The sequence below is a fragment of the Mytilus trossulus genome, chromosome 9 (genome assembly GCF_036588685.1).
Source record: "Mytilus trossulus isolate FHL-02 chromosome 9, PNRI_Mtr1.1.1.hap1, whole genome shotgun sequence".
Classification (NCBI taxonomy): Eukaryota; Metazoa; Mollusca; class Bivalvia; order Mytilida; family Mytilidae; genus Mytilus; species Mytilus trossulus.
The window spans coordinates 57899859-57916108 of record NC_086381.1 but is presented as its reverse complement, the minus strand read 5'-3'; the positions used below and the strand labels follow the sequence as shown (position 1 = coordinate 57916108).

Genomic DNA, 16250 nt, shown 5'->3' with positions numbered 1-16250 from the left:
AGGGCAAATTAAAACTATTTCTATTATTAGTTTCATAGAAGAGTGTGTTACTAAATGTGATTATGAAGGACAATAGAAACAGTAAACTTTGAGATAAAATAAATTATAGTTGGAATATTTTTTGTATCTTAGGTATCAACGTATGGGAAGATGTGCATCAAGACTCTCAAGAATTTATCAAAGAATATCTTAAGCAGTATCCTGAGGTATGAGACTTTTTAAGGGTAATGATCATAAAAATGATATTGTATAGCAGGTTATTTTCCTGGGGTGTAAATTTTTTGCTTATTTTTGCAGATAGAACAAAATCGCCAAAATAAATTCTGCCCATTTAAAAGTGCACATGCAAAGGTATTGATATGAATTTTGAATCTGCCAAAATATTTCGTATACCTTATTTAATGGAAATCGCAAAATTTTCCACACACGAAAATTACCTGCTATACTGTAACTATATTGAGGCTTTTAAACAAAATATAAAAATGTTTTAAATGTATAAAAAAACATTTCGACGTAGAGACTACAGCAGTATCAAGGATTGGAGATTTTTTTATCAAGTCAATTAGAATTTGCATGAAAAATTTATTATTACTTTGTGATCTATTTAATTATTACACAATAAACAATGAGACAGAATAAAGATGCTACAATATGTTTTTGGCACAAAATTAGCCTATCTTTTTAATAAAGAAGCATCTGAGCTTTTCCATGGTAACATGTATTTTTTAAAGAGAAGGTTCTTTTTGTTGAAGGCTGCATGGTGACCCATATTTGTTTCATTTGCCACTATAGGTAGTCAGTCTTTTTGATTACACATTCTCTGGTTACGATAAACAGATAAGTAGATGTGGTTATTGCGGTATGAATTAATACCAATTTGACAAATATCCATCAAAGTTTAAATGAAAAGGATGTACGCTTAAATCGAAAAGCCATATTGGATGCAATACAAAATTCGTTTTGTTCTCTGTGCATGATTGTATTAGATTCTAAATATTTTGTGTTTTTTATCTCCCATTTTATCGTGTGGGCACTATATTTGGTGAAATATGGTTTATACCTTTTTCATGAAAAAAAACAAAGAAAAATAATGTTAATCTTTAACACAGCAACCCAACAATGAACACATGCATATACTACAAGATATTTAAGGTGGTACCAAACATCTTGACAAAGATTATTTTGGCTCATTTAATTTTCATAAACTTTTGACAAAATAATCACTTTGACCCTTTGACAAAAATATAAAATTTCAAAACAATTGAACCAAACACTATCCCAGAAAATTTTCATTGGATACATAGCAGTTTGAATAACACTAAATTTGATTATTGAGAAGCTTAAAATTTCGTTAACAATACAACGTGATAAAAACGTTTAGCTGATTTTACAGAGTTATCTCCCTGTAGTGTGAGGTACCACCTTAAGCACTTCATCACTTAAACTTTTATATTAGTTCAGTTTGAAATATTAACTTGTTTATTTGAATATCTACTAATCAGTTATCAAGGTTTATTACAATATATGACCATGACGACTACAATCAGATTTTTTATCAAAGGAAAGTGTAAGTAACAGCATACCTGTAGCCAGGGGGGTTCGAGGGGTTCAGACAACCCCCCCCCCCCCCCCTCCTTTGAAAACAAATAAGCACTGTTAAAGGCAATGTTCTGTTCAAATTGTGACTGTTAAAGTCGAGTTTGTGAGTCCAACGAACACCCCCCTGGAAATTCCTGGCTACTGGCCTGGTTACAGGATGTTTATTTAAAAATTATTTTGTAAAATTTCAGCGACCTATGGTTAGACTGCACAAAGGACAACAAGTTAAAACAGAGTGGAATGGGAAATGGTATGTCATTAGGTCAAAGTTCAGGAACGTACTGTTGATTCATTATTATGCATATGATACTAATTTTCTTGATTTCATGGAAGATAAGTTTAACCAAGAATTTATAGATTCAACAAAGTTTAAATTTTCAATAGGATTGTATACACATTTATCATATGTTTAGTAGTAATTAGAGTAGTTTTGAATATTCGATAAATAGCCTGCTGTTTAATCCATATCGTGCAACTTTGATGTGAACCCTTTATCACATACCATTTATCACACCCCTGCCCTTTATCGCATACCATTTATCACACCTTTACCCTTTATTACACCCCTACTTGAAATATATGATTAAAAGCGTATAAAACATGTCAAAATCTGTATCACATGCCCTATCACCCTTGGGCTGATATTGGTGTCTCTGGAATATACGGCATATGATTCGGATTTTGCCATGTATTATTCTCTATATACACTATGACAAAATAATATTTTTCCTCAATCTACAATTATTTTAAGATAACCATAAAAATAAATGAGTCCGCAGTATCAGAACATAATCTAGACCCAGAAACATGTAAAAATAAATATTGCATAAGCTAATTGCTTTGTATTTTCATCTGAAAATTTTTAACAGATAAATCGTACGATAAGCTATGAAATGTAACCAATATTTTCACAATGAAATGTGTTTCTAGGTGGACAGCAAAAGTTGTTGAAGTGGATGCCAGTCTGGTTAAAATGTTTTTCCTTGCTGACAAAAGAGAAGAACTTATTTACAGAGGATCAACCCGATTGGAACCTCTATATTCAGCACTTGTAAGTTTGAAATATATTTCTTAGATGACTTGCATATCTTCATTTATCAAAGGACAAAGAAAAACCCTGGAATAAATACCATGAAAACTAGAAAAACCCTGGAAATTTGAATCAGTGGTTCAACTTCTAAAAATGAAAAAAACTTGTTGAGTGCCTGGAAAACCCCTCGAATTTCTTACCTGTGAAATTAGATTTATTTTATTTGACAGGCAAATTGGTAAATCATTGCAACCAATGTATCAGGAATTTGAAAGGAGCGAGAGGAGGGTAATAGCAACTCACATATTAAACAAAATCTAAACTTTAATAGTCACATTTCAAACAAAACATTGACTTTTATAGTGCTTATTTGTTTTCAAAGGAGGGTTCATATGAACCCCTCTAACCACCCTGGCTACAGACTTGTACTAACCCCTAAAAAACACACCAAAATTAATCTTTTTCTTTCTTCTTAGAATGTTCCCAAAATCTATCAAAGTCTTACACATGAAAATGCCTACATGCACTTGCATGCCGTCTTAACTTTTCGATGCAGCTCAAATATTTTCAAATTTGTATCTTCACAGGCTAATCAGGAACAAACTAAAATGACCGGGAAAGTAAAAAGACATAACTTAGATAGTTCTAAACAGAAAGCAGTGGTGGAGTACACCAGAGGGCAGTCTAGTGATAATACTAACGAGGAAGGTTCAGGTATATTCTTGAGTTAATTTCTGTTTCAAATTATGATTTTAAAATCAAAATCTAATAAACTATCGAAGTGTGTACTAAGAACTTAGAATTCTTGAAGAATGGACAAAAATTGAAGAATAGCTATTGCAAGTTCTGTAAATGCTGCATATGAATACTGTGGATTCATTTATTTTCATGGGTACCAATTTTCGTGGATAAAGGAAAACTTATATGTTTGTGGATATTTAATTTTATGGTTTTGCCGAGGTCTGCATACAAGACTTTAGAAAATTTGTCATTTGTTGAACAATTTATTTCTTGTTTACCTAGGTCTGTACCCACGAAATCCAGGGAAATTGGTATCCAAGGCAGGGCTTCCAAAACGGTCATATATTCCGGTCATTTGTATAATGTCCGTTAAAAGTCGGGCTGGGCAAAGCATGAAACGGTCATATACTTTTAGTTTTCAAGGCTTTTTCGGTCATTTTAACATAATTCACGATCTTTTTAACCCAACCTTTTGCCTTTAACATCAACACATTTCCGGTCATAAATGTGACATGATGATTAATTACTATCAAAACAACACCTACTTCAATACTTTATAATCTAAATCAAGGCTAATTAGTAGTTGGACAGCTGAAATCTACCTGTTCAGGTGACAGGTGAACTTTGTTCAGTACCGGACATCGTATAAATTTATCGGTTTATTCACACAATTATTTTCTTACATTTCAGTGGTTTGTATCTAATTGATTTAGTCCAAAAGATTAAAATAATGAAAAATTAGTTTATCAACATGATTTGATGAAAAATTTAAAGAGGTTTTAAATGAAAAATCGTCAGAACTATGTCGTATTAACTAGAACATGTGTGCGCATGTGCACAGGTTGGAAATTTAATTATGCATCCAACATTTCTTCAAAAATGCTAAAATTATCATTTATACCTGTATCTAACGTTCATTTCAAGTATTTTGTTGAAGAAATAACTCGGAAAAGAGTCGAGCTTTGTAAACATACACGGATTTTACGTATCCGTTTATGGTCCATGTATTACCATTGTCAAGTCAACATCCGGTTAGAAAAATGTGATTTTCAAAACAAAAGAAAAGTTTTTGACAACGTCATTTTGCACAAATGAAGAGTCTTATGTAGATATGAGCACGCTGATGTGCATACTTTGAATGATGCACTGCCAACAGTTTACATCCAAACATCAAATTCATATCATATCAAAGTAATTAAAAGTTTAAAATCAGTTTTTTTTTTTAATGTAATGTCAATCATTGGAATGGCCATCTGATTACCATAATTGCCTTTTGTGACTAAGTCTTAAGGGATTAAAATCGGGATCAGATATAAAATGTCCGGCTGGCTCAAATATTTTTTGGAAGCCCTGATCCAAGGAATAATAATGAATCCACAGTAATGCTCTCAAAATTTGTAATGTGAGGTTAAATTTCAGATAGCTTTTCTGAATTTTGAATTTACAGTTATACCCCTTTGGGAAGAGACTTGATATGAAAGATATTAAAAGCATGTTGGTCTTATCTTTATTTAAGGAATAAAATAATCAGTATCATGGATGAAGGTGAACCATGAATTTAAATATTCAACTCAGACTTGGGGTCAATTACAATGGAATGTAATTAATTAAATTACACATTACATTGCAAAAATGATCAATTACATCAATTACACATTACACTGTTTTTGAAATGTAATTAATTAAATTACAATTACTTTACTAAAGTAATTAATTAAATTACACATTACATTTCATCTTAACATTTTTTAATAATATTATATATACAAATACATATAACGCATGTGTAAACTGTTCATGTACATGTAAGCATTTGATGATCATTTGTAGTTTTAATGTTTGTTTTTCATTTCGTCTACAACCCCCTGGTCTGAACACTTTGACAGCAGTTCTAAATAGTCTTTCGACTAATGTGGCAGATGTTGCTTTATCAGAACATGGAAGTACTAGTAATATATTTCCATAATAAAAAAAAATTTACCTAAGTACTAATTTTCTATACACAGCTACTTTTGCATAGGTACTATTTCTGTACTAAAAATTTGTAGTACTGGAAATTTACTTTTAATATTCAGTACTATTGTGTTACTACAAAATTATGGTAATATTTAGGTACCTGTATTTTACAGTATTGTATTTGTACTTGAAATTTAGGTACAACAGATTTTTGGTTACTACCGTTACATTTTCAGCATTTTGTAAGATTTTTCTATTACAAATCTCTCAAAGTTATGATTTTCAAACATGGAATATTGTATTATTTCTGTACAAAAATATTTAGTGCAAATCAAGTAATGTAAAATACAAGTACCTAAATATTACCATAATTTTAGGGTAAAGAAGTTGTACTAAATATTAAAAGTAAATTTCCAGTACTGCATATTTTTAGTACAGAAATAGTACCTATGCAAAAGTAGCTGTGTAGGCTTTGGCAAAACAATAAAATATGATAAAAGGAAAGGAACGAAATAATTTGATTCCCATGAAACTAAATAAGTTCATACACACAATGGACTGCCACTAAAAATGATAAAGTTTTTCTTGAGATGACAGATGTAAGTATAATACAAAATGCCTTTTTGTTTTTTAGCTCCTATAAAAATTGAAAGATCACCAAGTCAAGAAGGTACAAAGAAAAGAGCTGTTGCCCGAAAAAGCACTTCAGGTGGATCTAGGACAATGTCCTCATCAGAAGATAGTTCAGGTCCCTGGCAGGCACCTTGGCTGAAAAAGGAACTGCCACAGCAACAGCCACATCAACAGCCTCATCAACAATCTCTTCAACAGCCGCCGCCACAGAAAAAGAAACCAGAAATTACCCAAATAAAACAAGAAAATAGCTCTGCGGCTAATTTACAGAAATCTACAGGTAAAAAAAAATGTATGGATGGAAATATTGATAGATCTTGTAGTCCTTACTTTCAAACATTGTTGTTCTTTCTTGGGTTTTCCCTGTTCACCATTATCTCGAGACATTCTCCTATTAACAGGCTCATCTGGATCTGTATCAGTGATAGAATCCACTACAAAGACCAATGTTTTAGTAAAAATAAAAATACTTTATGGAAACTTAGCACTCTGATAAAGTGCAACTTTGCCAGTACAAAAAAATAGAAAATGAAAGTGTGAGTTGGCCAATTCAGAATTTGAAGGGAACAGGGATTTAAATAATTTGTGAATTTTGCAGACTTTATAGCCAGTAGTATAAGCAGTAACAAAGCTGGGAAGGATATGGCCAGTCTATTACAAGAAAGATTGTCCAAAACGGCTGACCCCTCTGATGATATTGGTAAGGAACTTATTATAGTGAATTTTCCTCATAGTTATTGGAAGTATTGGATTGAAAAATTTATGACAAAAGCTAAAAAAGAATTGGATACTTATTTTGGAAAAATTGAACTTAGGAAATTCTATTTTGAACATGTGTGTGTACACTGCCAACATATTTCCGATCCTAGCATCCAAAAAATCAGAGTGAGCATATTGAAAAATCAGAAAAAAGGACAATAAGCGGCTAATGTATTTAATAAGATTTTTTTTTTTAAAGCAAATTGAACTCTAAATGATTTTTATTTTAAAAGCATTACTAAAAAGTAAGCTTAAGAAAAAAAAATAGTGTTATCAGTTCTATTTATGTAGACATTTGACCATAACAAAAACATCCTTTAATTTTTAGACACAATTGCATTTGAGAAATATCAATTCTCCACTACAATAAAAAGTAATTATCCTTAAATGTTTCATACAAATATACTGATCTTTATTTTTTTATTTCAACAAGAAAGCTTGCGTTTTTATACGACCGCAAAATTTGAAAAAAATTTCGTCGTATATTGCTATCACGTTGGGGTCGTCGTTGTCGTCCGAATACTTTTAGTTTTCGCACTCTTACTTTAGTAAAAGTGAATAGAAATCTATGAAATTTTAACACAAGCTTTATGACCACAAAGGGAAGGTTGGGATTGATTTTGGGAGTTTTGGTCCCAACATTTTAGGAATTAGGGGCCAAAAAGGGCCCAAATAAGCATTTTCTTGGTTTTCGCACTATAACTTTAGTTTAAGTAAATAGAAATCTATGAAATTTTGACTCAGGGTTTATGACCACAAAAGAAAGGTTGGGATTGATTTTGAAAGTTACGGTTCCAACAGTTTAGGAATTAGGGGCCAAAAAAGGGCCCAAATAAGCATTGTTCTTGGTTTTCGCACCATAACTTTAGTTAAAGTAAATAGAAATCAATGAAATTTAAACACAATATTTATGACCACAAAAGGAAGGTTGGTATTGATTTTGGGAGTTAAGGTCCCAACAGTGTAGGAATTTGGGGCCAAAAAGGGACCCAAATAAGCATTTTTCTTGGTTTTCGCACCATAACTTTAGTATAAGTAAATAGAAATCTATGAAATTTAAACACAAGGTTTATGACCATAAAAGGAAGGTTGGTATTGATTTTGGGAGTTTTGGTCCCAACAGTTTAGGAATAAGGGGCCCAAAGGGTCCAAAATTAAACTTTGTTTGATTTCATCAAAAATTGAATAATTGGGGTTCTTTGATATGCCGAATCTAACTGTGTATGTAGATTCTTAATTTTTGGTCCCGTTTTCAAATTGGTCTACATTAAGGTCCAAAGGGTCCAAAATTAAACTTAGTTTGATTTTGACAATAATTGAATCGGTTGGGTTCTTTGATATGCTGAATCTAAAAATGTACTTAGATTTTTGATTATTGGCCCAGTTTTCAAGTTGGTCCAAATCGGGGTCCAAAATTAAACTTTGTTTGATTTCATCAAAAATTGAATAAATGGGGTTCTTTGATATGCCAAATCTAACTGTGTATGTACTTCATTTTTGGTCCTGTTTTCAAATTGGTCTACATTAAAGTCCAAAGGGTCCAAAATTAAACTTAGTTTGATTTTAACAAAAATTGAATTCTTGGGGTTCTTTGATATGCTGAATCCAAGCATATACTTAGATTTTCGATTATGGGCCCAGTTTTCAAGTTGGTCCAAATCAGGATCTTAAATTATTATATTAAGTATTGTGCAATAGCAAGAAATTTTCAATTGCACAGTACTCAGCAATAACAAGAAATCTTCAATTGCACAGTATTGTGCAATAGCAAGAAATTTTCAATTGCACAGTATTGTGCAATAGCAAGAAATTTTCAATTGCACAGTATTGTGCAATAGCAAGTATTTTCAATTGCACAGTGATGCGCAATAGCAAGAAATATCTAATTGCACAATATTGTGCAATAGCAAGAAATTTCAATTGTAGTTATCTTTCTTTGTCCAGAATAGTAGTTGAATCAACTTAAATCAATGTTTCATACAATATACAATGTATATTCACTTTTACTATCAACTGATAAATTAAAACAATCTTTACCATTCAGTGATAACAAGCACTTTTTTACATTTTGATATTTTATGATGTATTTAAATGAGTGATTATAGTTGCAAACTCCATTAGAAATTTGAATTGAGATCGGTTTTTGAATAAAGGATAGGGGGATGTGAAAAAAAAATTGGGGAGGGGGGGGTTCAATTTTTCTCATTTGAAATTTCATAAATAAAAAGAAAATTTTTCAAACATTTTTTGAGAGGATTAATGTTCAACAGCATAGTGAATTGCTCAAAGGCAAAACAAAAATTTTAAGTTCATTAGACCACATTCATTCTGTGTCAGAAACCTATGCTGTGTCAACTATTTAATCACAATCCAAATTTAGAGCTGATTCCAGCTTGAATGTTGTGTCCATACTTGCCCCAACCGTTCAGGGTTCAACCTCTGCGGTCGTATAAAGCTGCGCCCTGCGGAGCATCTGGTTTATATTTAATAAAAGGTTATATATTTACTTAATTTATTATTGTAGAAGAATGCATGGGGGAGAGAGTTGAATCCAAAGTAAATGTTCCCATCCAGAACAGACAGAAAGAGCATATGGGTAAGTCCTGTATGTTGCACAGAAAGATATTTTTTATAAAAAATAAAGGACATGCAATTGGAAATTATATTGCTCTTAGGGAGAAAGGTTTATAGTGAAGTTTAAGAGATTAAAACAAATTGAAAAAAAATAAACGATTATTTGACATTTGTTTATTTTCTTTGTGACCAAGACTAAATTGACTTGCTGTCTATTTTGAAAAAAATTATTGGATTTAATTAAAACTGATTATTTTGCAAATTATATTTGCAAAGCACCCCTATAAATGTAAGTAAGTTTTATGTTTTCCTTCATATATTAATTCATTGTTTGTTTCATTGAGAAAGAGTATATTAATTTTGAAATGTTGTTTATTTTCTTTTTCTTTTAATTTTTTACAGATCCACACAGCTGCTGTCATAAGTGTTTGAAAGGTTTAGAAGATGATCCGGTGAAATTCAGGGGAACTAACCCATTACTCATACCACTCTTGTGTGGCTGGGAAAGGTACACTTATATATATAATGTTGTGGATGTGTACAATAGACTGGCTTTGAAAGACTTGCAATACAGTTTCGCTTTTATTTCTTCTTCAGTTCTTACTCATAACAAATGACAATTTCAGAAATGGTGTTGCATTATGGAAAATTCACAATTTCTGATTGGTGCAGACATCATTTACAAGGATTCTGGAACTGTACAAATTAATTTTCAAATAAGATGTTGAATTTGTTCTAGTATAATTTCAAATTCAAGGCTTCATAAATCTCCATAAAGTTATATGAAATTGTTACAATTAGAGACATTAAGAATACAACTGAAGCTCTTTTCTAAACATCTACAATAGATTTAATTTATTTTCATTGTAACCAATTTTTCATAGATTGAGGATGTCTGATTTCATCATTTTGCTAAATTTGCATACTTTCCTATAGAAAATTCGTAACTTGTTTCAAATGGTAAATTATTGGTTCCTCTACCTGTACCCAAGAAATCCACAAAAGTAGGTATCGAACGAAAAATAATGAATCCACATAAAACACAGTATTTAGAATGGGAGATAATGCAATAAAGAGGGATTTATAGTTAGAGATGTTCAAAGCTTATGTTCAGGAAAAAAGAAGCAGATGTTTAAACCTTGTGTTCATGAAAAAAGAAGCAGATGTTCAAAACTTGTGTTCACGAAAAAAGAAACAATCATGCATAACATCTCATATCTATTATTTATTTGTAGACATGTATGTAAAGTAAAGCCAGGTGGAAGACGCATGGTGGCCTATAGAGCACCCTGTGGCAGACGGCTACGTAACATGCAGGAGTTAGATAAATATCTAGGGTTGACATCCTCTCAGATGACAATTGATCTCTTTTGTTATGATCCTGTATTACATGTTCACACAGAATTTGTTCCTGTAAAGGTATGAGCATATGTTACTAATTGAGGAATTTTGACATTTGAAAATAGAAATAGTTTGAACATTTTTATTACTGTGAATTCATTTATTTTCATGGGTACCAATTTTGTTAGGTTGAGGAAAACCTGTATATTTGGTTTCTTGATTTTCACAAAAGTTTGCATATAACCATAACCATACAGCAAATTTCTAATTCGTTGAACATTTTAATGGATGGTTGCCCTTTACCCAGGAAATCCATGAAATTTGGTATCTTACGAATAATAATGAATCCAAAGTATTCCTATCCTCTCATTAACAAATTGTTGGTATTTGATAGGATAGAAATATCTCTTGAAGATATGCATGAAAAAAATGATTACAATTTCCAATTGACTTTTTTAACTTCAATGATAAAAGATGACAGTGGTTTTCCTTTGGCATTGGTTTACAAAAGAATGCACTAAAAAGAAGAAAAAAATATTAGCTATGATCCAATGGTCATTATAAATGGGAGATAACTGCAAAGTTTGTAATAATTGATTTTTGTAGGATTTTAGTATAATAGTAAAAGCAATACATTCACAGCCAAAAAAAACATAAAAAGCAAAATAACATATTGAATGATTATCTAATGATTGGTGTCTTCACAAAAAGATTTTGCATGTGTTTTATTTAATATGGCTTTATTTAAACTTGATTTTATCTCATAATATCTTAACTATTTTCGTAGACATTCTGTGACATCAAAGATCTGTCATACGGGAAAGAAAGTGTTCCTATCCAGTGTGTCAATGGTATAGATAGACAGTATCCCGACTATGTAGAATACTCAAATGTCCGTATCCCAGCCAAGGGAGTTAATCTAAATCTTAATCCAGAATTCATGGCATGCTGTGATTGTACAGACAATTGTAGAGTGAGTAAAATAGACATCTTATTAGTAGAGTATAAAAATACATTTATTAGAAGAGTATAAATAGACATCGTATTATTTGAGTATAAATAGACATTTATAAGTTGAGTATAAATAGACATTTATTAGTTGAGTATAAATAGACATTTATTAGTAGAGTTTAAATAGACATTTATTAGTAGAGTATAAATAGACATCGTATTATTTGAGTATAAATAGACATTTATAAGTTGAGTATAAATAGACATTTATAAGTTGAGTATAAATAGACATTTATTAGTTGAGTATAAATAGACATTTATTAGTAGAGTTTAAAAAGACATTTATTAGTAGAGTATAAATAGAGGTTTATTAGTAGAGAATAAATAGATATTTATTAGTAGAATATAGATAGACATTTATTAGTAGAGTATGAATAGACATTTATTAGCACAGAATAAATAGACTTTTATTAGTAGAGTATAAATAGACATTTATAAGTTGAGTATAAATAGACATTTATTAGTAGAGAATAAATAGATATTTATTAGTAGAGTATGAATAGACATTTATTAGTAGAGTATAAATAGACATTTATTAGCACAGAATAAATAGGTATTTATCAATAGAGTATGAATAGAGGTTTATTAGTAAGAGTATAAATAGATATTTATTAGTTGAGTATAAATAGACATTTATTAGTAGAGTACAAATAGATATTTAAGTGCAAGTCTACCTAAGAATCAGGCAGTGGTGAAATCATGACATGAAACCCTGCTCATTATTTTACAATTAAGTTCAGACTGTATGATAGTGCACACATATAACAATCATTTCCTTGTCCCATATTCTGGAATAGTTAGATATAATTTGGTTTACAGGGATTTTCCAACCCTCATATTTGGGTCTGAATTTGGGCCCCTGTCCCAAAGAGAAATATGCTATTTTTCCCAATATTCAGCTCTTAAATTCCCAATTGTATATAGACATGGTTTCCAGATTTTGTTAGTATCGTAATGTGGTATTTTGTTTACAAATATATTGAATCTTGTTCACAATTCATGCAATATAACTTATTCCTTTTAAAATGCAGGTTATTGCACCAAATTTTTCAAAATTATCTAGGGGGCATGCAATTCCAAGTTGTATATGCACTGGTATTAAAGAGATAATGGTAACTGCAATTACGATTATCCCAATATGGCGACGGTAGATATAGGTAAAATCTTTACACTCATTTTTCTTATATGTAGCATGCTTTTGTCAATAGTTACTCAGCTGCAAGGTTTATCTATACCATTACATCATATTTGAATCGTAACGGTGCACTGGAATTGTCTAAGCGCTGTGAAAATATCCGTTGAAAAATTCGGGATGATAATCGTAACTCTATGGTATTTTTCTTCTTTGATAATCATAATTTTCTTAATCGGATAATAGTAACTGAAACATAATAAATGTGTCTTTCAGCATTTCAATGGTATTTTGTGTGTTAAAAATGTAATTTAATAGAAAAGTACTAATTATACTGAGCCAAAAAAGTTTAGAAACAAAAATGTGAAATTTTATTTTATTACAAAATCATAACAACATATAAATTAAATAATAAAAAAATGGAGTTATGATATGTCAGAAGCAACATGAATGTTTATCACTCACATTCATTAGGATGTTCTTTGTATGGAGCGCGAGAGGTCAAAATGCGTAAATGAGTAAAGTGTTTCTCAAAATCAATTTTTTCAGTCATGCCCTAAGTGCACCAATGAATGATTGGTAGGCACACCAGCAGCTGTCTTTAGTCAATGCACTACTTTTTTAGCCGGAAAAACCTTGTCACGTGTTGATTTAAAGCGAAGGAATCGCTCCTCCCTTGACGATAGTTTTTTTTTGTCTAAGAGATATCGACCTATCCTGTACAGTTGTAATTTGTTGATATCTGTGTGTTAGTCTCTAAACTGTTGCCTTTTGCACATTAAATCGAGCTATAATGTCAGCAACCCTCATTCCGGCATCAACCGTTTCAAGACCTTTCTGACTGTCATTTTCAGGGAGGCCTGGTTGACTCCCCATGCAATTTTTTCAAAGGTGTTTGTGTTTTTCTTACCAATGGTGTGTTTCTGAACGTTAGTGAAAAAGATTTTTTTTAATATTGTTTTAAAAGTACAGATACAGAAGATAAAACATCATTTACACGTGCAAAGCTGAAATGGCGCGAAATCAAACAGCAGGAAAAAAGTACGACTGTTTTAATTTACAGGTAAAACTAAGGATTATATCAATGTTTGAATAATTTTTTCCAAAAACAATAAAAAAAAATATATAAAAAAAAAGTGTTGCTAAACTTTTTTGGCTCAGTATATATGGCAAGCATGCAAATACAAAAATGTTCCTTGTTTAGTACCTTCAATATTTTTTCTATAATATCTTCCATGCATATGTATGCAGCATATTTTTCATATACCGAGCATTTATGAATTTTTAATAAGTTTGTTTCTTATTTTGGGGAATATGCGTTATTTAATTCTCAATTTTGCAGTCATTCTTTGAATTAGTATTTCTTGTAAGAAAATTTAAAGCCACATCAATTTTATTTCTTGATTTTCGGTCTTTTTGCCAAACTATAAAAGAACACAAATCCATGTTTGTCAATGAACTCCACGTTACTTAATTTCATAATACACAAAGAATCCCATGTAGGGCCAATCTTTCTCTTATCTTATATAGCATTAAATGTTTTAAGGATGTCATATTATCATAATTCAAAATTAAATTTGATTTTTTTATAGTTTATATCTGAGATACTGAATTTCAGTGACAGTCATGAAGTAGCCAATATAAATAAGAAGATGTGGTATGTTTGCCAATGAGACAACTTTCCACAAGAGACCGACAGGACTCATCATTAACAAATATAGGTCACCGTACGATCTTCAACAATGAACAAAGCCCATACCGCATAGTCAGCTATAAAAGACTCTGAAATGACACTGTAAAACACTTTTCAAAGTTATCCCTTATTCATCATAGCTTTTAAGTTATGATATCATCCATGAAAAATGATCGAAGTGACATGAAAACTGTAGCCACTAATTTCTCGTCAAACGGTTTTTGGCATAATAGGGTATATGTTCTAGAATTAAATCAGCAGTGGCTTCCCGGGGGCAGAAATAGCACATATAACCACCTGCAATAAATGAATTTAAACAATATTAACTATATTTACTATTTACTTCAGGAATTAATTTTTGTTTACTGTCTTAATCAGAAATCTGATATAAGGTGACACATGCGTGTCGCCTGACAATTATTGTCATGCATCATAATTTCCATCGCTCATTCACATATTTTGTGGCATACCTAGTGTTTGGAAATTTCTGTAAATTAACAAAGTTCGTGTTTTCCCATTTCCAAATTTCTTGAAGCTTGTTCACCCTTCCAATTTTATGATATACTAGTATGTAGCTGTTTTCGTAAGAACTATTAATAATATATGCATGAAAAGAAATGTCATAAGATGTTGGTACGTTTCGTAAATAATTCATCGCCATAATTTCATAATATGCCATCAGATTTACGTTTTTAGTGTCAATATCAATAAAACAGTTTCCAGTTATGATTATCTTTTTTATTTTTAGATACATAATTACGATTATCTTTCTTTCCGAGTTACGATTATCATCCCGAATTTTTCAACGGCTATTTTCACAGCGCTTAAACAATTCCAGAGCACCGTTACGATTAAAATATGATGAAATGGTATAGATAAACCTTGCAGCTGAGTAACTATTGACAAATACATGTACATGCTACATTTAAGAAAAACGAGTGTAAAGATTTTACCTATATCTACCGTCGCCATATTGGGATAATCGTAATTTCAGTTACTATTATCTCTTTAATCCCAGTGATATGGCTGATGCTGTGTGCCATCGATATAAATGAACTAAAATATTTCCCCAAAACCAACATTTCACAAAACTGTATTTCCAATTGCATTGGCCATGGGCCACTTCCCCTAAACACTATCACTATCACTAATCACTGGTTTAATTTCACTAGTAATTAATAATTATAGGGAACAAATTTGCTGTCATTCTAACCGAAAGTTATCTAAATATTCCTCGAATTACCAGAACATGGAGAAACAAAAGACCTACTATTTCTTACTCAGGATAAGGACAACTTCAAAATATAATGGTTTGGGATGCATTTTTGTCTGGCTAATGTTTTTAAATTCTGCTAAAATGCCTGACTCTTTATATACATAGACTCATATTTAACAGTTTTCTTCTATTTATGTTCCCACAATCATGTTGAAAGTTGAAAATATGGATATATGTTTTATGTATATATATTTTATAAATAATAATTTTTTGCGTTTTTCTATGTAAGAAGTTTTAAATCGCATTATCTTATTTTCAATATCATAGATTTTTTTTGCATACACAAGACCACTGAGGCGAGTTTGTGCCGTTTGAATAATTATACACAATAATCAATAAAATGAGGTATCTTTGTAGATAAAAATCTAAATTTGCCTGTCTGAATCAATAAAATAATGTTTCTTTGTAAGATAAATCTAAATGTGCCTGTCTGAATCAATATTATAATGTTTCTTTGTATGATAAATCTAAATGTGCCTGTCTGAATCAATTAAATAATGTTTCT

At 30.9% G+C, this 16250-nt stretch overlaps 1 protein-coding gene across 4 annotated transcripts in view; it reads left to right on the top strand.

Moving 5' to 3' along the window:
• Positions 1-16250, top strand: part of LOC134683163 (histone-lysine N-methyltransferase SETDB1-like) — a 75621-nt gene that overhangs the window by 31921 nt on the left and 27450 nt on the right. For all 4 annotated transcript variants that reach the window (XM_063542273.1, XM_063542272.1, XM_063542274.1 and 1 more), the window contains 10 exons: positions 133-206; positions 1791-1849; positions 2530-2650; positions 3217-3343; positions 5961-6239; positions 6558-6659; positions 9243-9314; positions 9695-9800; positions 10528-10711; positions 11421-11606. In XM_063542273.1, coding sequence (XP_063398343.1) covers positions 133-206; positions 1791-1849; positions 2530-2650; positions 3217-3343; positions 5961-6239; positions 6558-6659; positions 9243-9314; positions 9695-9800; positions 10528-10711; positions 11421-11606 — 1310 coding nt within the window. The remainder of the gene's footprint in view (positions 1-132; positions 207-1790; positions 1850-2529; positions 2651-3216; positions 3344-5960; positions 6240-6557; positions 6660-9242; positions 9315-9694; positions 9801-10527; positions 10712-11420; positions 11607-16250) is intronic.